We start from the raw sequence: 24469 nt of genomic DNA, 5'->3' as shown, positions 1-24469 counted from the left end.
ACAAGTAAATCAGTCTGAAGCTCTGAGACCATGTGGACGGGTTAAATAAGGGTTTTCAAGCTAAAACACCTTTTTTTTTTTTTTACAGTTTGTAACTTGTACAGTGACACATTACAAGCAGGCGAATGCACAAATCATATTTTATATGCAATAAATATAAAAAATTTGACTGCACATAAGCTCTTTATTAGCCCCCACACAGGCACACTAGAGGAAATAAACATTATTATAAAGTCAAACGTTTCAGAGTTAAACACTGCTCTGTAACAGCCTCTTGGATGAAGTGATGGACAGATTTGGAACAGGACTCTCAGCTCAGGAAACAAGACGGAGCTGAACTACAGCAACACTAATGGGACAAAATCTATTCTACACATTCTTCACATTTTAGAGTCGATTTTAGATTTGATATACATTGTTTTCCTTTTAAGCAGACAAACGTAGACATGTTATGTCTTGCCCTCGGGAGCAACTAATCGTCCGGGGGAAATACAGTCGTGTACAGTATTGCAGGCTGCATTTGTCTTTTTGCTAAGAAGAAGCTGTAAACCCAGAATATTGTTCTGCAGCACGTGAAGGTCAGCGCCACAGATGGGATCCAGAAGGAGAAAAGAGCATTTTATATTTCTTGCAAGACTTCTGAAAATCTGGCTGGTCCAGGAGGAGGGGAAATAAAATCTTGCCGATGACAAGGTGACATGTTTAATTGTTCTGGATGCAGTCCAAATCGACAGAGCAGCAGATTTTCCCATTCTGCAGGAGACCAGAGTGTGACATTATTTATTACCCATAACACACCACAAAAAAAAAATCAAAATGCTAATCATCAGCAGCTTTATTCAGCATGCTGTAAAACATGCCTTCCAGCCAAGTCCATCCTGTTGTGTTGACTGTTTATAATCTACTACACTCACAGAACACTAATCAGTTTTATTTACCAGATCGTTATGGCTGCTGGAATCAAGATCATCTGTTTCCTCAGAGGCAACATGAAAATCACACGACATTATGCATGCTAAGCATTACGGTGTCTATTCACTTGTATTATCACTCCACTAGCGATTGTATAGTCACTTATACACACACACACTAGTCCCTCTCAGAAAATTAGAATATCATGAAAAAAGTTCATTTTTTAAATTATTTAATTAAAAAAAACAACTTTCATATATTCTATATTCATTACATCTAAAGTGAAATATTTCAAGCCTTTTTTGCTTTAATTTTGATGATTATGGCATATAGCTGATGAAAATCAGAAATCCAGGATCTCAATTTATTAGAATATTTCATTGCAAGTTTAAATAAAACAGTATAAATGCCGTGTATCTCTCAGTCTAGTTCAGTACACACAACCACAATCATGGGGAAGACTGCTGACTTGACCATTGTCCAGAAGATGATCATCGCCCCCCTCTACAAGGAGAGTAAACCACACAAGGTCGTTGTTGAAAAGGCTGGCTGGAAAAGGTGCACAATCAACAGGGATGAGTGCAGCCTTGAGAGGATTGTCAAGAAAAGTTGATTCAAGAACTTGGGAGAGCTCCACAAGGAGTGGACTGAGGCTGGTGTCAGTGCATTAAGAGCCACCACGCACAGACGTCTTCAGAAAAGGGACTACAACTGTCATATTTCTAATATCAAGCCTCTCCTGAACCAGAGACAACATCAGAAGCATCTTACCTGGGCTAAGGAGAGAAAGAACTGGACTGTTGCTCAGTGGTCCAAAGTCCTCTTTTCAGATGAAAGTAAATTTAGCATTTCATTTGGAAGTCAAGGTCCTAAAGGCTGATGGAAGAGTGGAGAGGTACAGAATCCAACATGTTTGAAGTCCACTGTGACGTTTCCACAGTCTGTGATGATTTGCGGTGCCATGCCATCTGCTGGTGTTGGTCCACTGAGTTTTATCAAGACCCAGCGTCTACCAGGAGATTTTAGAGCACTTTGTGCTTCCATCTGCTGACAAGCTTTATGGAGATGCCGATTTCCTTTTCCAGCAGGATTCAGCACCTGCCCACAGTGCCAAAACTACTACCAAATGGTTTGCTGACCATGATGTTACTGTGCTTGATTGGCCAGCCAACTCAACTGAACCCCAGAGTGAATCTATGGGCTATTGTCAAGACGAAGATGAGAAACATCCGACCCAAAAATACAGACGAGCTGAAGGCCGTGATCAAAGCAACCTGGGCTTCAGTAACACCTCAGCAGTGCCACAGGCTGATCGGCTCCATGCCACGCCCCATTGATGCAGTAGTTCATGCTAAAGGAGCTCCAACCAAGTACTGAATATAAATGAACAGACTTTTCAGAAGTTGGACATTTCTGCATTATAAATTCTTTTTTGATTGATCTTAGGAAATATTCTAATAATTTGAGATACTGGATTTCTGATATTCATGAATGATATGCCAGAATCATCAAAATTAAAACAAAAAAGGCTTGAAATATTTCACTTTATGTATAATGAAGATAGAATATATGAACATTTATCTTTTTGAAATAAATTATGAAAAAAGAGCTTTTTCACAATGTTCCAATATTTTGAGATGGAGTAGTGTGTGTGTGTGTGTGTGTGTATAGATATACAGTGGGGCAAAAAAGTATTTAGTCAGCCACCAATTGTGCAAGTTCTCCCACTTAAAAAGATGAGAGAGGCCTGTAATTTTCATCATAGGTACACTTCAACTATGAGAGACAGAATGGGGGGAAAGAATCCAGGAAATCACATTGTAGGATTTTTAATGAATTAATTGGTAAATTCCTCGGTAAAATAAGTATTTGGTCACCTACAAACAAGCAAGATTTCTGGCTCTCACAGACCTGTAACAACTTCTTTAAGAGGCTCCTCTGTCCTCCACTCGTTACCTGTATTAATGGCACCTGTTTGAACTCGTTATCAGTATAAAAGACACCTGTCCACAACCTCAAACAGTCACACTCCAAACTCCACTATGGCCAAGACCAAAGAGCTGTCAAAGGACACCAGAAACAAAATTGTAGACCTGCACCAGGCTGGGAAGACTGAATCTGCAATAGGTAAGCAGCTTGGTGTGAAGAAATCAACTGTGGGAGCAATTATTAGAAAATGGAAGACATAAAAGACCACTGATAATCTCCCTCGATCTGGGGCTCCACGCAAGATCTCACCCCGTGGGGTCAAAATGATCACAAGAACGGTGAGCAAAAATCCCAGAACCACACGGGGGGACCTAGTGAATGACCTGCAGAGAGCTGGGACCAAAGTAACAAAGGCTACCATCAGTAACACACTACGCCGCCAGGGACTCAAATCCTGCAGTGCCAGACGTGTCCCCCTGCTTAAGCCCGTACATGTCCAGGCCCGTCTGAAGTTTGCTAGAGAGCATTTGGATGATCCAGAAGAGGATTGGGAGAATGTCATATGGTCAGATGAAACCAAAATAGAACTTTTTGGTAAAAACTCAACTTGTCGTGTTTGGAGGAGAAAGAATGCTGAGTTGCATCCAAAGAACACCATACCTACTGTGAAGCATGGGGGTGGAAACATCATGCTTTGGGGCTGTTTTTCTGCAAAGGGACCAGGACGACTGATCCGTGTAAAGGAAAGAATGAATGGGGCCATGTATCGTGAGATTTTGAGTGAAAACCTCCTTCCATCAGCAAGGGCACTGAAGATGAAACGTGGCTGGGTCTTTCAGCATGACAATGATCCCAAACACACCGCCCGGGCAACGAAGGAGTGGCTTCGTAAAAAGCATTTCAAGGTCCTGGAGTGGCCTAGCCAGTCTCCAGATCTCAACCCCATAGAAAATCTTTGGAGGGAGTTGAAAGTCCGTGTTGCCCAGCGACAGTCCCAAAACATCACTGCTCTAGAGGAGATCTGCATGGAGGAATGGGCCAAAATACCAGCAACAGTGTGTGAAAACCTTGTGAAGACTTACAGAAAACGTTTGACCTCTGTCATTGCCAACAAAGGGTATATAACAAAGTATTGAGATGAACTTTTGTTATTGACCAAATACTTATTTTCCACCATAATTTGCAAATAAATTCTTTAAAAATCAGACAGACAATGTGATTTTCTGGATTTTTTTTCTCATTCTGTCTCTCATAGTTGAAGTGTACCTATGATGAAAATTACAGGCCTCTCTCATCTTTTTAAGTGGGAGAACTTGCACAATTGGTGACTGACTAAATACTTTTTTGCCCCACTGTATATATGAATGATATTCACTTTGAGAGGAACTGGGTAGCTTGTATGTGTGGAGTGTCAAGAAAATACGGTGAGGCTTGGTATAAATTCTGTTTTACTGGATGAACATTTAAAAACAGAATGTAAACATTTATTAATTATAAGTTTCGTAGCGAGCAATTTATTTCTTGTTCCTCACATGGTTAAATTTAGACAGCTAACACGACAAGCTGTGTATGAATGCTGCTAATGTTTGTTAATTTGTGAATTATTACATGAAGTACAGTTATAGACCTGTTTTTACACAGCTGCACTACACATAGGTTTGAATGAAAGTTTTAGTGTGTTGGAGTGGTAAAGCAATGTGTGTGTGTGTGTGTGTGTGTGTGTACCTTGCATGTGCAGGTGGTGCATGGTGCATTGGGGTCGTGCCAAATGATTCCGCTGAGGCGGGTGATGCCGTCAGGGTCATGACACGTCTGCCTGGGGTCAGAGGTCTCAATGTCATTGATACAGGGGTCAGAAATGCAGCGTGGACAACATTCTCCCTCCATCACGGTCGAGTGATTACACAGCAGGACAGGACAGGAGAGGGATACACACCCCACCTCTCCCTCCTATACCCATGAGAGAGAGAGATCGAGATCAGAGTGATGCACATGGAATGCAGATATTTTCAATGCTTTTCTTTCTGACATGTTGGATAAGAGCAATGCAGCAAGATTAATCCGTGAGAAACAAAAGAGTTTCTTCAAATCTGTTTAAGACTAGAGAATAAACTCATTCTTATTCTTCCAACGATAATTCTTATCTTGCACTCGTCTCACGCCGTTGTGTATTCGCTCTTTATGCAGTCTCGCATACTGTTATGTGTCGTGTTGCACCACCGTCCTGGAGAAATGACACTTCATTCTCATGTATACAAGCTCGACAGAGGAGTGCCAGTGAAAACCCACTTGACTTGGAACTCTTTTGAAGGAAAATGCATGGACACGGCCATGCTCCTGCCTTGCTCTTAGTCACCATGTTCAAAAAGAACATCATCAAAGAAACAGAACAAGAGATGGCTGTGGGGAAAATGGATGATCAGTCAGTGTGTTTCGTACACTGCCGAAGATAAACCACAGAAAATAATTAGCCATTATAATGCCTCAGTGATGCGAGAAAAATACTCCATTAAATAATCTTGAGGTGCCAATTCATGTATAGTGAATGAGACAGAGTGCAGCTCAATCGTGAATGATCATGTCTTTAGAAGGCTGCACAATCAATCATTTGTTCTTTGGGGATACTAGAGCTGTACAGTTTCATTTTACCGTCATTTTAACAGTAATATTATTTGAACTTGTCCCTGCAGCCATTTTTCCATTCAGAGTGCACTGCAAAGTCTTTTGGGAGCGATGTGTCCATCACTCAGTCTCTTCATCAGTAATAAAAGGGTATTTTAAAGTAATAGTTTGGACTCTGCGTAGGATTTATTTACTTCATTTGTACTATGCAGAGATAGAGGGAAACGTAGTGTATGAAAGAATTAATCGTCTCCGAGCAGAGCATTTTTTAACATATTGGTCTCCTAGTCAATGCCAAACCAGCTTCACTGGGAGACCAAATTTTAAACCGTTATGTCTTATCATTTGGTTCAATCAGTTGCAATTAATTAACCAAGTACCATGTAAGTATACATTTAACAAGGAAAACGAAGATCTATGTTATAAGATATACACACAAGATCATGTTGGTTAAGAAAAACAAAACTAAAATTTGGTTACTGAGATGGCTGATGTCAGAATCCGATGTCATTACTGTGTAACTTTGAGTGTCTTTGACATAACATTTCTGTGAAGATTCTCAATCATCCAGGTCATAGTAAACTGTGGGTGGTAGAAATGGGCAACTGAACTTGCTTGAAGATTCTTGAAAACGTTTCACCTCTCGTCCAAAAGGCTTCCTCAGTTCTGTCTGACTAATAGGGAGTATCAGATATTTATCCTCTCCTGGCTCAGAATCAGAATTCTGATGACCAGCTCATCTAAGGTGTCATTGAGGCATCATGTTGGTGTGGGTCGCTGGAGGCTGGGTGTGAACTTCACACCCAGCCTCCAGCGACCCACACCAACATGATGCCTCAATGACACCTTAGATGAGCTGGTCATCAGAATTCTGATTCTGATTTTGGACTCTGCGTAGGATTTATTTACTTCATTTGTACTATGCAGAGATAGAGGGAAACGTAGTGTATGAAAGAATGATTCCTATTAGTCAGACAGAACTGAGGAAGCCTTTTGGACGAGAGGTGAAATGTTTTCAAGAATCTTCAAGCAAGTCCAGTTGCCCATTTCTACCACCCACAGCTTACTATGACCTGGATGATTGAGATCATTAGATGAGCTGGTCATTGAGGCATCATGTTGGTGTGGGTCGCTGGAGGCTGGGTGTGAACTTCACACCCAGCCTCCAGCGACCCACACCAACATGATGCCTCAATGACACCTTAGATGAGCTGGTCATCAGAATTCTGATTCTGATTCTGAGCCAGGAGAGGATAAATATCTGATACTCCCTATTAGTCAGACAGAACTGAGGAAGCCTTTTGGACGAGAGGTGAAACGTTTTCAAGAATCTTCAAGCAAGTCCAGTTGCCCATTTCTACCACCCACAGTTTTCTTTGACATAACATTTGTGCTTGGTAATTGCTCTTGATAGCTGTGTAGTCACTGTAGTGTGTTTGTCTGGATGGTGATTGGTGAACCACTTTGCATCACAGAATATGCCGCAGCGGTGCAGCCGCATGGACTCTGGGGCCTGTGATTGTATTGCCCAGACCAGTTGGTCTCCTAGTGGAAAATCCTTAAAAAATGCTCTGTCTCCGAGGGCTCCAACTAGACACTTCTGGACTGTTTTAGCTTATCACGTGGCCCTTGTCCTTATCTACAGGAAGAGCATGTTCCATCGTTTAACAATTTTTTTGACAGTTATTTTGCAGTGTATGTACAGTAAGTATACTGCATGCACAGTCAGCTCCAAAATTATTGGCGACCTTGGTAAACATGGGTAAAAATAGGTTAGAAAAAATCTTTTGTCGCATTTCATTTGTGTATTCTTTACTCTCCGTCACGTTCATGAGTGTCTTGGGATTTTATGTTACCTCACAAATATACTTTTCGTACTGTATTTTCATATTTGCAAAAAAACCAACAATATTTACAGAGACATTTTCTTTAATCTTTACCAAGGGTGCCAACTGACTACAGTATATATACTGTATAAGGTGCACCCTAAATTGTGATTGGGCAACCGACATTCCAAGAGTGCTAATATTTAGTTTAACAGCACTGTGTGTACCACTCCATTTGTCTTGGTGACTACATACAATTTCCAATTCAATGGAATTCTAGTGAAATTGACAACATGTGACTCTCTATGGCTTCTTTGGGGACTATTTTCTTTGATAGAATATTAAAACAAACCAGAATATTTCTTTTCAAACTGCTGCTCAAGCTGCATCATGGAGCAGTGTGACACTTGGAGGAAGGTGCTATCTACCCTCTTCCACATACATGAGCTGACAGCCAAGCTGTGATTGGCTAGCGTCACTGTGATTGACAGGGGAGAGAGTGTATGTCCGTCTGCTGTCTTGGATGCCCAGCCACAGATTTTATATTTACCAAATATTTATGCACCAACAGGCATGGAAAACATTTCCAAAGTGTAAGCAACATAACAGAAAAAAACCTCTCTGTTCATTTTCTCTGCATTGTAAAGTTCATGTCTGATATCTGGCTGCATTGATGGTTTGTTCTTCTACTCATCAAAGGCATAAAGTGGCTTGCAATGATTTTGCATTCAGCCCCATTTATACTTCAGTTCAGAAAACTTCAGACACATCAAATATAAATTACATCATCCATATCCCAGCACATAACCACTCCGCGTGATCCCTGTGGATTCTCAGCTTGGGCTGCTGTCTGACCAAACATTGACATAATTACACATCTCTAAATCTTTTACAATCTAGGCTAGTTTAAATTACAGCATGACTTTTAACTGCTCGTCTTATTTATAAAACCAGCACTAAGCCTCGTCTCGTCTCGTCTCGTCTCGTCTCCTTCCGCTTATCCAGGACCGGGTCGCGGAGGCAGCAGTCTAAGCATGGAAGCCCAAACTTCCCTTTCCCCAGACACCTCGGCCAGCTCCTCGGGAAGAACACCGAGGCGTTCCCAGGCCAGCCGAGAGACATAGTCCCTCCAGCGTGTCCTGGGTCTTCCCCGGGGCCTCCTCCCGGGGGGACATGCCTGGAACACCTCCCCAGGGAGGCGTCCAGGAGGCATCCGAAAAAGATGCCCGAGCCACCTCAGCTGGTTCCTCTCGATGTGGAGGAGCAGCGGCTCTACTCCGAGCTCCTCCCGAGTGACTGTGCTTCTCACCCTATCTCTAAGGGAGCGCCCAGCCACCCTGCGAAGGAAACTCATTTCAGCCGCTTGTATCCGCGATCTTGTTCTTTCTGTCATTACCCAAAGCTCATGACCATAGGTGAGAGTCGGAACGTAGATCGACCGGTAAATTGAGAGCTTCGCCTTTTGGCTCAGCTCCTTCTTCACCACGACGGACCGGTAAAGCGACCGCATCACTGCGGAGGCTGCACCGATCCGCCTGTCGATCTCACGCTCCATCCTTCCCTCACTCGTGAACAAGATCCCGAGATACTTAAACTCCTCCACTTGAGGCAGGACTTCTCCACCAACCTGGAGAGGGCAAGCCACCCTTTTCCGGTCGAGAACCATGGCCTCGGACTTGGAGGTGCTGATTCTCATCCCAGCCGCTTCACACTCGACTGCAAACCGCCCCAGTGCATGCTGAAGGTCCTGGTTTGAAGAAGCCAACAGGACAACATCATCCGCAAAAAGCAGAGATGAAATCCTGTGGTTCCCAAACAGGATTCCTTCCGGCCCCTGGCTGCGCCTAGAAATTCTGTCCATAAAAATTATGAACAGAACCGGTGACAAAGGGCAGCCCTGCCGGAGTCCAACATGCACTGGGAACAGGTCTGACTTACTGCCGGCAATGCGAACCAGACTCCTGCTCCGTTCGTACAGGGACCGGACAGCCCTTAGCAAAGAGCCCCGAACCCCATACTCCCGAAGCACCCCCCACAGAATACCACGGGGGACACGGTCGAATGCCTTCTCCAGATCCACAAAGCACATGTGGACTGGTTGGGCAAACTCCCATGAACCCTCGAGCACCCTATGAAGGGTATAGAGCTGGTCCAGTGTTCCGCGACCAGGACGAAAACCGCATTGTTCCTCCTGGATCCGAGGTTCGACTATCGGTCGAATTCTCCTCTCCAGTACCCTGGAGTAAACTTTCCCTGGGAGGCTGAGAAGTGTGATTCCCCTATAATTGGAGCACACTCTCCGGTCCCCTTTCTTAAAAAGAGGGACCACCACCCCAGTCTGCCACTCCAGAGGCACTGTCCCTGACCGCCACGCGATGTTGCAGAGGCGTGTCAACCAAGACAGCCCCACAACATCCAGAGACTTGAGATACTCAGGGCGGATCTCATCCACCCCCGGTGCCTTGCCACCGAGGAGCTTGCAAACCACCTCAGTGACTTCGGCTTGGGTAATGGACGAGTCCACCTCTGAGTCATCAGCCTCAGTCTCCTCAGTGGAAGACATGGCGGTGGGATTGAGGAGATCCTCAAAGTATTCCTTCCACCGCCCGACAATGTCCCCAGTCGAGGTCAACAGCTCCCCACCCGCACTGTAAACAGTGTTGGCAGAGTACTGCTTCCCCCTCCTGAGGCGCCGGACGGTTTGCCAGAATTTCTTCGAGGCCGACCGATAGTCCTTCTCCATGGCCTCCCCGAACTCCTCCCAGTTCCGAGTTTTTGCCTCCGCAACTGCCCGAGCTGCAGCACGCCTGGCCTGCCGATACCCGTCGGCTGCCTCAGGAGTCCCGGAGGTCAACATGGCCCGATAGGACTCCTTCTTCAGCTTGACGGCATCCCTTACTTCCGGTGTCCACCACCGGGTTCGGGGATTGCCGCCACGACAGGCACCGGAGACCTTGCGGCCACAGCTCCGAACAGCTGCGTCCACAATGGAGGTAGAGAACATGGTCCACTCAGACTCAATGTCCCCCGCCTCCCTCGGAAGCTGGGAAAAGCTCTCCCGGAGGTGGGAGTTAAAGACCTCCCCAACAGAGTGCTCGGCCAGACGTTCCCAGCAGACCCTCACCATACGTTTGGGCCTGCCAGGTCTGTCCAGCTTCCTCCTCCGCCAGCGGATCCAACTCACCACCAGGTGGTGATCAGTTGACAACTCAGCCCCTCTCTTCACCCGAGTGTCCAAGACATAGGGTCGGAGATCAGATGACACGACTACAAAGTCGATCATCGACCTCCGACCTAAGGTGTCCTGGTGCCACGTGCACTTATGGACACCCCTATGCTCGAACATGGTGTTCGTTATGGACAAACTGTGACTAGCACAGAAGTCCAATAACAAAACACCACTCGGGTTCAGATCGGGGAGGCCGTTCCTCCCAACCACGCCCCTCCAGGTGTCACTGTCATCGCCCACGTGAGCATTGAAGTCCCCCAGTAGCACAATGGAGTCCCCAGTCTGAGCACCCCTCAGTACCTCTCCCAGGGACTCCAAGAAGGCCGGATACTCTATACTGCTATTTGGCCCGTAGGCACAAACAACAGCAAGAGCCCTCTCCCCAATCCGAAGGCGCAGAGAGGCGACCCTCTCGTTCACTGGGGTAAACTCCAACACATGGCGGCTGAGCTGGGGAGCTATAAGGAAGCCCACACCAGCCCGCCGCCGCTCACCATGGGCGACTCCAGAGAAGTGGAAAGTCCAGCCCCTCTCGAGGAGCTGGGTTCCAGAGCCCAAGCTGTGCGTGGAGGTGAGCCCGACTATCTCTAGCCGGTACCTCTCAACCTCCCGCACAAGCTCAGGCTCCTTCCCCCCCAGCGAAGTGACATTCCATGTCCCAACAGCCAGCCGCTGTGTCCGGGGGTCAGGTCGTCGAGGCCCCTGCCTTCGACTGCCACCCAATCCACACTGCACCAAACCCCTACTGCTACCTCTGTGGGTGGTGAACCCACAGGAGGTCGGGCCCACGTCGCCTCTTCGGGCTGAGCCCGGCCGGGCCCCATGGGCAAAGGCCCGACCACCAAGCGCTCGCATACGAGCCCCAACCCCGGGCCTGGCTCCAGGGTGGGGCCCCGGCTGCGTCCTACCGGGCGACGTCACGGTCCTGGATTTTTTCTCCATAGGGGTTTTTTGGTGAACTGCTCTTGGTCTGGCCTGTCACCTAGGACCTGTCTGCCTTGGGAAACCCTAACAGGGGCATAATGCCCCCGACAACATAGCTCCTAGGATCATTCAAGCACACAAACCCCTCCACCACAATAAGGTGGCAGTTCTAGGAGGGGCAGCACTAAGCCAGTGTTGGTTTCTCTCACAAGTGTGTTTCTGTTTGGGTGACTGAGTGTTAGAGCCTGGAATTGTTCCACATTTCCCAATCAGCATAGTTGGAGGTTTGCTCCTAGAGTGACATCAGTAGCTGGCTACACTGATAAAGATTGAGCCCTAATCATTTTTAATTAAAGCTGCATGCAGACATTCGTCAGCTAGTCGAGAAAAACCTCTGCCATCAAACCAAAGCTCACGGGTTCTTCAATTAGCTCAATGTGGAGATGTCTACTGACAGTGTTGTCCTTTGAGGGTTCCTGGCTTCTGCAGATGAAACGTCTCGAAAGTGAATGTGAATGTGCGACTACATGAACAGGATATAGTAAATGGCATGTCAGCCTTGGATTTTGAAGATAACTATGAGTGCTCGGCTTGAAGCTCCATTTCCATTACTGCTACACTGTGCTACATGTGAGGGTGAGGAAACTGGACAGACAGGCGTCTGTCTCTCTGAGTGAGGCGAGTGAGAATGGAGAATGAGTGCGTAGAATAGATGGATATGGAGAAAATGTGGCCAGTGTGGTTTTCGCTGTGTTTTGTACATTGAGCTGTGAAACACTTCTTGATGAAAAAATACCTCACTGCACTAGTTCACCTACTTACTCATAATGGCTCTGCTCTCAGAAAGGTAGCAGCAATTAGAGGAGCTTTTCCTTTATCCTGCTGTGCATTGCAGCAGTCATATAACAGAATTAATTGCAAAATCTGGCAGCCCTCCATGACGCCCTGACCAACCCTGCCAGCTGCAATGAACTCTGGCAGAAAGACCATGGCAGAAAAGAGATAGCAGCTTTCAGGATCAGATGAAGTGCAGAAATGGGGTTTTCCTTTTTTTAAAAAAATTTAATTAATTTACAATATTCATTATTATTAAGATCAATATTCTGCACAATAAATCCGGTCAATAAACCCTGCACTGATGAGCCGTTAGCACCTTAGTAAACAAAAATAAACAATTGGTATTTGGGTCAAGGGAATTTCTAATTCCTGTGATTAAGATTGGTACTGATGTAGAATCATGCTGCAGTGAATGATGCGCTGAAGTATAATTTATAGGGAGGAAATTCCAACTGTGTAAGCAGCCAGGTGAATATTATTTTGATTATTTTACAGCATAGTGCAAATTTAATTATGTAATGATAATTCAGAAAAAAAACACCAAGAATGTTAAACAGGGAAGAAAATTAAATTCTTCTTAACTGCTATCAGTAAGAAAACATGTCTTTTTCTTTTCAGCTCATGGTGGGCGTGACCCTTAAATCACCTGACGTGAAGGTAATTTCAGTTTTAAATTATTGCCATTTTTGTGTGTACAATCCCTAGTGAATGTTAGTGGATAATTAACACACTGCAGATGGACTTTATATTCTTCCTACTTTCATCTTACTTCCTGTTCTCGTCTTGTCGAGGAGGAAAGGGTTAAAATCTGTGATGGTCCTTCTAGTACTACTTACTACTTACTACTAATTTCACCACAGTGTGTTGCTGAATAAGAAACGTGACCCATGATTTGACATGTAGAAGCGCATGTGCTGGAGATGCAGAGTAACTAATATTAAAATCTTAAATGGTCCATGAAATTATAGTTTGTTGGAATTATTGAAACATGTGCCTTTTGTGTATTTCAGGGCAGGATGGAAGTTGTTTGCTCTGCCTCGCTGCACAATGGACATGACCCAATTGTTTGGGACCTGAACATCTGTGGCACGCTTACAGAGCCCTGACCCAACTACAGCGCAATGCCATTCGCAACATGCAAAGTGGCCGGCTATGAAGATGTTGCTGGTGAGATGGCTATGAAGATGTTGCTGGTGAGCATTACCTTGCTTTGGCAATAGGTTGAAACAAACAGCAGATATCATGGCTGAAGAGCCCACTAGGAAGGAAAAGGTAGCTCTGTCATGCTCCGCCCCGGACATGCACTCTGGAGATTACGGCTCTCCCATGCCAGTGCCGATCTGGATCCGGAACGGGAATTCCATCTCACCTGAACTCACGTCCTGTTTTTCACCGCTGCATATTTAAAGGCCATTCTCAGAGTCTGACTTTGCCAGAATGTCTTGTTTTGCTACTCTAGCCATTTCTGTGCCTCATTGCGTTTCATGGGTTTTCTCTCTAGCTTATTTTTCTAGTTCATGGTTTTTTGCACTAAGGTTTTTCTTGTTCATGGTTTTTTGCTCTAGTGTTTTTGTCCTTACCTGTCTCGTGTTTTTGTCAAGTTTTTTGTCTCTTTTTACCCGGACTATTTTTGCCATTTGTGTTTTTGTCCTGTTTGTTTACCTTTTTGCCATGCCCTTTTTTTCCCTGGATTAAATCACCTTATTTATTGGATTACTGTCTGTGTTCTGCTTTTGGATCCTTATCTCACCACACCTCCACCACCCCTAACAGTACGTTCTGGCCAACATGGATCCAGCAGAACTCACCTGTCTGAGAATGGCCATCCAGCAGCAAGGGACTCTCCTCGGGGCCCATCAACAAGACCTCCAGCAGATCACCCAGAACCTTGCCACCCTGTCTAACTCACTCTACCTCCTCACCACATAGATGCAGCGCTATTGAGCCATGCTTACCCCTGCCCATCCGCCTCCTACTTCAGCTCCTGCCACTGCTTTTCTCCATGAGCCGAGACTCCCAGCGCCTCAGCCCTATGATGGAGAGCCAGGTACTTGCAGATCATTCCTATCTCAATGCTCATTGACCATGGAGCTGCAACCTCTGACCTTCCCCACAGAATGCTCCCGGGTGGCATATATCATCACGCTCCTCACCGGCAAGGCCAGGGAGTGGGGAATAGCGGTCTGGGACGCCAATGCTCCCTGTCGCTCCAGTTTCAAAGATTTCTCCAAGGAGATGGGGTGAATTTTTGACTGCTCTCTGTCCGGCTGGGAGGCGGCTAGGGAACTCCTGGAGCTGCGGCAGGGATCCCGGTCTACGCCATCGAGTTCTGGATGTTGGTGGCATTGTATGGTTGGAATGATAGCGCCCAGGTCAACACATTCCTGCATGGCTTGTCTGATGCCAATAAGGATGAACTGGTATCGTGGGAACTGCTGTCGGATCTCTCCAGTCTCATGGACCTCGCCAATCGTATAGACACCCGGTTCCAGCAATGGAGGAGAGAGGAGACCTGCCCCAGCTTCACCTCCTCTCCTACCTCCCGCCTCATCCGTCGAACCCATGCAGGTAGACCGGGTACGGGTGTTAGTGGAGGAACAACAGCGCCGGCGGAGCACAGGGGCCTGTTTCTACTGCAGTCAACGAGGACACATCTGCCAAGCCTGCCTGCTAAAGGGAACGCGACCACCAGTGAATCGAGGGGCCCTGGTGGACAATGCTCGGAACCAGCCCCCTGCTGATCGACCGTTACTCCCTGTCATCATCCACAACAACCAGTATCACCATCTCCAGGCCCTCCTCGACTCGGGGGCAGACAGGAACCTGATCTGCTCTGCCACCACCAAGCATCTGGGAATTCCGCTACTCGCCCTTGACGTTCCTCTCACAGTCCTGACACTCAGTGGCACCCGCTTGACCACCATCACCCACCTTACGGCCCCCTCACCCTGAGGATTTCCAGTAACCACTCAGAAACCATCCAATTCCATGTCATGAATGACCCCCACGTACCCATCATGCTAGGATTACCCTGGTTAACGCAGCACAACCCCCACCTGAACTGGACTGACAACACCATCCTAGGCTGGAGCCATTCCTGCCTAGCTTCCTGCCTGAACTCTGCTCTGCCCCCCACCAAATCACCGCAGCCTTCAGCCAGCGAGTTTCCCGACCTCTCTCATGTGCCTCTGGAATACCTGGACTTAAGACTCATCTTCAGCAAGACCCAAACAGTGTTCCTCCCTCCTCACAGACCCTATGACTGTGGAATCGACCTCCTGCCTGGGATGGCGCCACTCAAAGGGTGACTCTACTCTCTCTCTCTCTCTCTCTCTCCTGTCAAAAGGCAAGCCATGGAGAAGTACAAGTCTCTGGCAGCTGGGATCATCTGCCTTTCCTCCTCCCCAGCAGGGGCAGGATTCTTCTTTGTGGAGAAGGACAAGTCACTCCGTCCCTGTATTGACTATTGAGGTCTCAACGCCATCACGGTCAAGAACCGCTACCCACTACTGCTCATGACCATGGCCTTTGAACTACTCCAGGGAGCCAAGATATTTTCCAAGTTGGACTTATGCAATGCCTACCATCTCATCAGGATCAGGGAGGGGGACGAGTGGAAGATGGCCTTTAACGCCACCACTGGCCACTACGAGTACCTCGTGGTCCCTTTCGGCCTGATCAAAGCGCCCACAATCTTCCAGGCACTCATCAACGACGTCCTAAGGGACTTTCTTAACATCTTCATTTTTGTGTACCTGGATGACATCCTGATCTTCTCTCGCTCCCTGGAGGAACATCGGGGCCACGTCTGGCAGGTCCTCCAGTGCTTGTTAGAAAATAAGCAGTTTGTCAAGGCGGAAAGGAACAAATTCCACCAGAGCTCTGTCTTGTTTCTGGGGTTCATCTCCCTGGCTAGGATCCAGATAGACCCCCTCAAGCTTGAGGCAGTTGCTGACTGGCCCACCCCATCCTCGTGATGAGAGCTCCAGTGTTTCCTGGGATTTGCTAATTTCTACAGGCGCTTCATCTGCGACTTCAGCATGGTGGCTGGACTTCTTACTGCATTGACCTTGATTAAGACCTCATTCAAGTGGGGGGGAGGAAGCAGAGAAAGCCTTCTCCATGCTCAAGCGCAAGTTCACCACAGCACCCATTCTCACCATACCCGATCCAACCAAACAGTTCATCACGGAGGTCGATGCTTCTGAGTCCGGGGTCGGAGCCATTCTCTCCCAGAGGGCCAACAATAACAAGGTCCACCCCTGCTCCTTCTCTCGCCGGCTGTCCCCTGCTCAACGAAATTATGACATTGGCGACAGAGAGTTGTTGGCCATCAAGCTAGCCTTGGAGGAGTGGAGGCACTGGCTCGAGGGGTCGGATTTCCCCTTCCTTGTCTGGACCGACCACAAAAACCTAGAATACCTCAAGTCCGCCAAATGCCTTAACTCATGGCAAGCCTTCCCGGTTCCGATTCACGCTCTCCTACCGCCCAGGCTCCAAGAACAGCTAACCCGACGCCCTGTCCAGGATATTCTCTGCCCACCAGGAGGAGTCTACACTCTAAGAAATGATTCATGGGGTTAGTAAGTATAGCTCAAAATCAAGAGCTTTATCTGCATAAAAAAATAAGTTTGTGTATGTATTATAATGAGTTGATAATTTAATAAGTTGTTCTAAATGAAAGTAAATAATAGTCTTAACTCAGTAATACATGAATTTTCAACAGATATTTCTGCCTTAACTCAACATAGAGGTGTATTCAGGCAGCACAACTTAAAAATCTGTGTCCGTGTTTGTTAAAAGCTGAGTACAAGGCTGACCTGCTTGGACATGTTTAGCATGAACAGAGCATGCACAATGACTGTTGGAAGCATGAGGCTGGAAGACACGACTGAGCAGAGCACAGAGTTGAAGAAATGCGTTTGCAAACTTTACGGCTTGGTGAGTACAATTTTGACTTGTTTTATTCACAACAGCTAATAACTGCATCAGCAGACAGTACGACAGTACAAGAAATAATTTTACACAACACTAGATGCTTTTTCTCGGTCAGCAATGGTAATGTGTAAGCTAGCAGTAATGGTAGTAATTCAGTCTAACATTAGTGTTTGTTTTGTTTTACGGTGGCAGGTTTTAATTGGCACTGGTTTGCCGTACTTGTAACTTTGTTTCTTTCAAATTTATTTAAAATTTGTAGCAGTGTTGAAGTTTTGAGCGGCAATAGCTTCATGGCTAGGCCGTTGTAAGTGACTGAGCACACATTTGGTTTGTTAGTCAGCCATTGCAGCAGTAAGTGCCAAGTCTAAACACCGCGGCGACGAAGCGAATATTGTTGGGACACTGCAGGAGTGGTCATACCATTAAGCTAGTTGTTATAACAGCACAAGTGTGCAATTGCTCACTGCCCATTTCTTTGCAGTAGTTTGCGTGCATTTTCTCATTTTTCATCTTTAATAGTCAAAAACTGTTAAATAAAATTTACTGTACTTAAGTTGCACAAGTTGTAGCACCACAGCCTTCTGAGTGACCTAAATTCAAGAAATTTAAACAGAACCGCTTTTAAATGAAGTGGGCCTGTAAAATTTGCAAATTTGAAACACCAAGAAAGACAGATCTGTTAAAACATTATCGACTTAGACATGGTCATGGTGGAGAATCTCTCCCTTGTCTTTATTGGGAGTGCACATGGGGCAGCCTGCGAACCCACCTGTCAAGAAGTCACTCCACCCGTGAGACAGTGACATTGCCCACTGTACTGTCCATGTTGCCCCTTAAACACTATTTCCACAGAAAGAGAATACTTTGAGCATATTGGCCATCATTTAAAGAAACAGGAAACTGTTGTGTTTTTGAAAATTGTCCTTTCAAAACAAATGTTTATGGAACATTTGCTTCTCATAGGAGCCGGAAACACACTCCTCACACCACACCACACATCACACTTTTGATACCTCTTCAAAAGCTCAGGCTTGAAGTTGTCAATCCCCTAAATGCAGGGGACAATCCTGTGGATGAGGGTGATACTGAGGGTGCAGTGAATGAAGATGCTGAAGATAATGAAATGAGAGAATTGCCTAATTTTAATAGAAAAACATGTAGCCCACCTGCTGCTTAAATTGCAAAGCATATTCAATGTACCACAACGGTGTATTGATGAGTTATTTGCAATGTGTTGTTAACATACTGTATAGTCGGTGTACTGTTGAGTTTATTAACTACACCTAGTTCAAAGTAATGTACTTTTATACAAAAGAACTCCAATCAGTCTCAAGAGCATGACTGTCAATATGTTCAATCTTTCTGAGACAGTTTTACAGAGCAATGTTATGTTGCAAGTTTCCTGATTTATTTTATGAAGGCTACATTTGTGTACTATTAATGTCAATATACACTCAGTCTTGTTACTGTAAGTGAGATGCTGACTGGTGTTTTAAATAAACAGATCATAAAACTGGAATTTAAATGTGTGATTTATTCTGATTTAGATAAATAAGTTCTTGTACTAAAAAATTAAGGTAACAATTTGCATGGACATTTCTGAGTAGAATGAAAGGAAAAGAAATAAGTTAGAATAACTAAAAGGAGTAATTTTAACACAATTAAAATTAAGTCAGTTCAACTTAAATAAGCTTGTAAACGACAAGGCAAATCATGTTGCTTGTACTAAAGTAGTTGAGTTGGCCTAACTAGAGAAGTCTTGTGGCATGTACTCAATACTAGGTAAGTTGAAATAACTTGAAAATATCCATGCAAATTGTTACATCAACTTTTTACGTTGAGCCAGCACATTTGTTAGTGTAGTATGCCTGAAACCATCCTTCCTCCACACTGGTGGGGGCCACCCTACTTGAGATGGAGACATTAGTGCAGAAGGCCCTGGAGCAGGACCCCGGAGAAGGTAACTCAAGTAACATGCCACCTAACCTTCTGTTTGTTTCCTGTTCTGAGCAAACCCAAGTGCTGCAGTGGGGTCATGGCTCCAAGTTGGCTTGTCACCCGGGAGCTGCTTGAACCCTGGCACTTGTCCAACAGTGCTTCTGGTGGCCATCCATCAAGGAAGACATCCAGGAGTTCGTGGCAGCCTGCGACACATGTGCCCAGAACAAGACAGCCAATTGACCCCCTGCTGGCTTGCTAAGATCCCTCCCGACTCCTCATCAACCCTGGTCTCACATTGCCCTGGACTTCGTCACAGGACTCCCCAACTCAGGTGGCAACACATGTATCCTCATGGTTATTGACTGGTTCTCCAAGATGGTCCATTTCATCCCTCTGCCCAAGCTTCCCACAGCTAAAGAAACCGCCGAATTATTCATCCTTCACATTTTCCACCTACATGGACTCACCACTGACTCCGACCGGGGTCCTCAGTTCACTGCGCAGTTCTGGAGGGCCTTCTGCAAACTCACTGGGGCCTTCTGTAGTCTCTCCTCAGGGTTCCATCCTCAAACCAATGGCCAGGCGGAATGAGCGAACCAAGATTTGGAGGTGGCACTCCGGTGGGGCAGAGAATCATGCTCTCCACGTGCCATCTGCCACTCAGAACCGTCTCCCATAAGCTGGCCCCCAGATACCTAGGATCAGCAAGGTAATTAATCCATGTTCCGTCAGACTGGCATTACCACTCACCATGCGATGTATTCACCCCACTTTCCATGTCACAGCTCAAACCTCTGGTCTCTAGTTCTTTGTTCCCACCCTCCAAACCACCTCCTCCTCCCAGGCTCATTGATGGCGGCGAAGCCTACATGGTCAAAAAGCTGCTGAAGGTGTGGTGGTGAGGCAGAAGACTCCAGTACCTGGTGGACTGGGAAGGTTATGGTCCCGAGGAGAGAAGTTGGGTCCCTGCCAGGTTCATCTTGGACCCAACCCTCATCTCCGACTTCTACTGGCAACACCCCGACGCTCTTCCTAAAGCGCCTGGAGACACTCATTGAAGGGGGGGTACTGTCATGCTCCGCCCCGGACATCCACTCCGGAGATTACGGATCTTCCATGCCACCACGGATCCGGGACGGGAATTCCATCTCACCTGAACTCACTTCCTGGTTTTCACTGCTGCATATTTAAAGGCCATTCTCAGACTCTGACTTTGCCAGAACGTCTCGTTTTGCTACTCTAGCCATTTCTGTGCCTCATTGTGTTTCATGGTTTTTTCTCTCTAGCTTATTTTTCTAGTTCATAGTGCAAAAAAACAAGGTTTTTTCTTGTTCATGTTTTTTTGCTCTAGCATTTTTGTTCTTACCTGTCTTGTTTTTGTCGAGGTTTTTTTTTTTTTGTCTCTTTTTACCTGGACTATTTTTGCCATTTGTGTTTTTGTCCTGTTTGTTTACCTTTTTGCCATGCCCTTTTTTTCCCTGGATTAAATCACCTTATTTATTGGATTACTGTCTGTGTTCTGCTTTTGGATCCTTCTCACCACACCTCCACCACCCCTAACAAGCTCAACTTTGAAGTAGACTGAAAATTGGAATGAAAAGCATAGGCATGGCACTGAAAGGCCTACGGACTGAGGTGAAGCCTGTCTTGGCAAAATTAAAGTTGAATTCCCCAAACAAGATGGCTGGATGTATGCCTTATTCATTTTGGGGTATATACACCCATGCAAGTGGTGGAGCTATTCCATTCCAAAAGGTATATGGATTTCTTTGACAGATGTGCCAGCATTCAAAGCCTATGGTACACTGGCTTGTTGTCACAATGCCACATTCGCCACTTGCCTCAAGCAATGTGATGGGCACAGAGAGATTATGGGAGACATGGCAAAAAAGCAGATTCGGAGACATGTTTGGCTGGCTCAAATGTCAGTCACCGTCAGAGCCTGGTCAAAACATGCTGCATCAGCTGCCATTGGCACCTGGACAGCGCTTTGGTGCATAGGCCTTGAAGCATTAAACCATCACCTCCTTTTACCTGAGACAAGACCAAACATGAAGAAACAGGCTTAGGCACTATGTCTGTTCTGGAGTTGGGTTTCAAAGACAGCACGTACCACATTGGTGCCAACCACAAAGATGGCTTCATGCTTCTACAAGGTGTGATCAAGGCTAATGCATGATTTGATCAAACCTGCCAGGGGATCTTGGTGAAATCACAGGCCTGATGATGGGATAGTTCCCCTCCTCTGTAACTAGAACATTTGAGTTGAATAAGAACAGACCAGTGACTACTGAGCACACTGCCCATGGGGCAGTGTTGTTAAGTCACTAAACCTTGAGTCTGACTCCAGTCTTGAGTCCCCAGTGTTCAAGTCTGAGTCAAGGCTTAGGCACCGTCATTCAAAGCCTATGGTACACTGGTGAGTCTAAGTTGTCACAATGCCACATTTGCCACTTGCCTTATAAAATGCGATGGGCACAGAGAGCTTCTGGGAGTCAAGGCAAAAAAGCAGATTAGGAGACATGTTTCAAAGACAGCAGGTACCACACTGGTGCCAACCACAAAGATAGCTTCATGCTTCTACAAGGTGTGATCAAGGCTCTAATGCATAATTGATCAAAACTGCCAGGGGATCTTGGTGTTGGTTCTGAGTACCATAGGCTTTGAATGACATAGTGCCTAAGCCTTGACTCAGACTTGAACACTGGGATTCAAGACTGGAGTCAGACTTGAGGTTTAGTGACTCGACTACAACACTGCCCCATGGACAGTGTGCTCAGTAGTCACTGGTCTGTTCTTATTAAACTCAAATGCTCTAGTTACAGAGGAGGGGAACCATCCTACCATCAGACCTGTGATTTCTTTGTGGTTGGCACCAATGTGGTACCTGCTGTCTTTGAAACCCAACTCCAGAACAGACATAGTGCCTAAGCCTTGACTCATTCCAAAAGGTATATGGATTTCTTTGACAGATGTGCCAGCATTCACAGCCTAAGCTTAATCATTAAATTTCAAGTCAAGTCTGAGTAGAGTCCGAGAACAAGACTCCAACCGCACCATGTGACGGTGTCTGTTACTGCCTTTATGTGAAAGTGTCTCTGTTACTGTGTTGGACTAACGTTACTGCTCGACTGCCCCATTTTAGTTAATAGGCTCTGTAGCCTATTAACTAAAATGGGGCAGTCGAGCAGTAACGTTAGTCCAACACAGTAACAGAGACACTTTCACATAAAGGCAGTAACAGACACCGTTATTTGCCCTGTTGATAGTGGGCGGGGCTTGCTGAGTGATGAACAAGCTTTTTATCTGTATAAAAAGCTTGTTCATCACTCAGCAAGCCTCGCCCACTATCAACAGGGCAAATAACTTGAGAGAGGGTTAACACTAGCTAGTTCATCTCTCAGCAAGCAAGCCCTGCCCACTATCAACAAAGCAATGAACATAGCGTGTCACTTCCTTCTCTGGATGGAGTCTTGCCAAATGACGATTGAAGTGCGAGGTTGTCCCCGTCGTCTCTTCGATAGTTCTTCTACATATGGAACACATAGCAGTTTATTTTTTCCCACTGCAAGAGAAGTCTGTATAAGCAAAGCCGACAATCCTCGGGGCGTTCTCTCCAGGTGTTTTAGCGCCAATAACATTAGTTTGTTCCTGAACATGATATACTGTGAGTTGGCCTAGTGGTTAGCATATCTGCCTCTTGATCAGGAGATCGTGAGTTCTGTTCATGGTTGTGTCATACCAAAGACCATTGTAAAAATGGTACCTGCTGGCAAGGCATGCTGCAATACAGATGCGAGTGGGGAGTCAAACTCTTGTGGTTACCAGAGGACTAGCCCCCACTATAACCCTAGCTATGTGAGATGCCGAGGGCTACAGAGATTGGTGCCGCCACATAGCATGGGAAGGACTTTGATTTGTTCCTGAACAGGTAAATGTGTGTTCTCTTGCACAAAATTAGTATAAAAAATAATGTAGATATAAATATCTTATGCCAAATTATGGCATGTTACAAAAAAAAGAAAAAATCCGAGTCCTTGTCTCCAATTTATGAGTCCGAATGCAGTTAATGCACGAGTCAGAGTCCGAGTCATCAGTGCTCAAGTCCAAGTCGAGTCACAAGTCCTTAAAATTAGGGCACGAGTCAGACTCGAGTACTACAAGCCTGCCATCATTTACAGTTTCACTGTTGAACACTGCCTAACACAGGCATCTACCACATACAGGTTCGATACTAATGCAAATTTGCCTGAATGTTGTAGCTGTATGGAACAGACGCAGACAGCTTTCCACTCGATTTTGGCTATACTGACTGTGAAAGTGCAGTCAATACTCGATGGGGACTAGATGGACCAGAAAGCCTCAGTTTCTTTTTCCAAGATATTTTCTCATTCCAATAAAAGAAAACAATCATCTCAATCTTTTGATCTGAGAGATTTAAATATCTGCTAAGCTGTATACACATACAGTATCTGGCCAAAAGTATGTGGATGCCTGACCATCACACCCATACGTACTTGCTCAACATCCGATTCCAGGGTTAGTCCTCCCTTTTGCTGTTTTAACAAGCTCCACTCTTGTAGGAAGGCATTCCACTAGATTTTGGGGTGTGGCTGTTGGGATTTGTGTTCATTCAGCTACAAGAGCATTCATGAGCTCAGACACTGATGTTGAGTGAGAAGGTCTGGGGTGCAGTCGGTGTTCCAGTTCGTCCCACAGGTCTGAGCTCATGAATGCTCTTGTAGCTTAACCACTTTGTGCATGGGGCATCGTTATGCTGGAACGGGTTTGGGCCTCTTAGTTCAAGAGAAGGGAAATTGTAATGCCACAGCATACAGAGACATTCTATACAATTGTTTACCTCCAGCTTTGTGGCAAGAAACACATATGGGTGTGATGGTTAGGTGTCAACAAACCACATAATGCATTAGATGTGATGCAAACTGAAAACAACTATGACTGGTTTGTAACCATAGATCTCAAGGATGCATATTTCCTCATTCCTACTGTTGTTGAGCACAGCCGATTCCTCTGCTTCCACACAGGCAGACTGATGCATCTCTCAAGAGCCATTGCTGTGGGTTAATTTTGGTACTTTGGCATGTCTAACTTGAGAAATGAAAGTCAGTTATGAGGAAAATGTGTAGAAAAACCTCCAAGAGAAAGCTGGTGAATATGACAACATTTTCAGGAACCCCAAACCTCCTAAAATGTACTAGCGTTGAAAAACAAACACCATGGTGGTATTTTACATGGTACAAAATCACAAGCTATGTTGAAGTGGGCAAACAAGCTGTGGAAAGGGGCAGAT

General features: G+C 45.7%; 1 protein-coding gene across 1 annotated transcript in view; it reads right to left on the bottom strand.

Annotated features, from left to right (window-relative positions):
• Window positions 1–578: 578 nt before the first annotated feature.
• Window positions 579–24469, bottom strand: part of LOC132899744 (protein kinase C-binding protein NELL1-like) — a 528774-nt gene continuing 504883 nt past the window's right edge. The window contains exons 19-20 of the mRNA XM_060941854.1: window positions 4567–4791; window positions 579–753 (exon numbers count right to left, since the gene is read on the bottom strand). Of these exons, the coding sequence (XP_060797837.1) occupies window positions 703–753; window positions 4567–4791 (276 nt within the window). The 3' untranslated portion in view covers window positions 579–702. The remainder of the gene's footprint in view (window positions 754–4566; window positions 4792–24469) is intronic.

Source organism: Neoarius graeffei, chromosome 15 (assembly GCF_027579695.1).
Source record: "Neoarius graeffei isolate fNeoGra1 chromosome 15, fNeoGra1.pri, whole genome shotgun sequence".
In the NCBI taxonomy this organism is placed as follows: Eukaryota; Metazoa; Chordata; class Actinopteri; order Siluriformes; family Ariidae; genus Neoarius; species Neoarius graeffei.
This window is presented reverse-complemented; position numbering and strand designations above follow the sequence as displayed.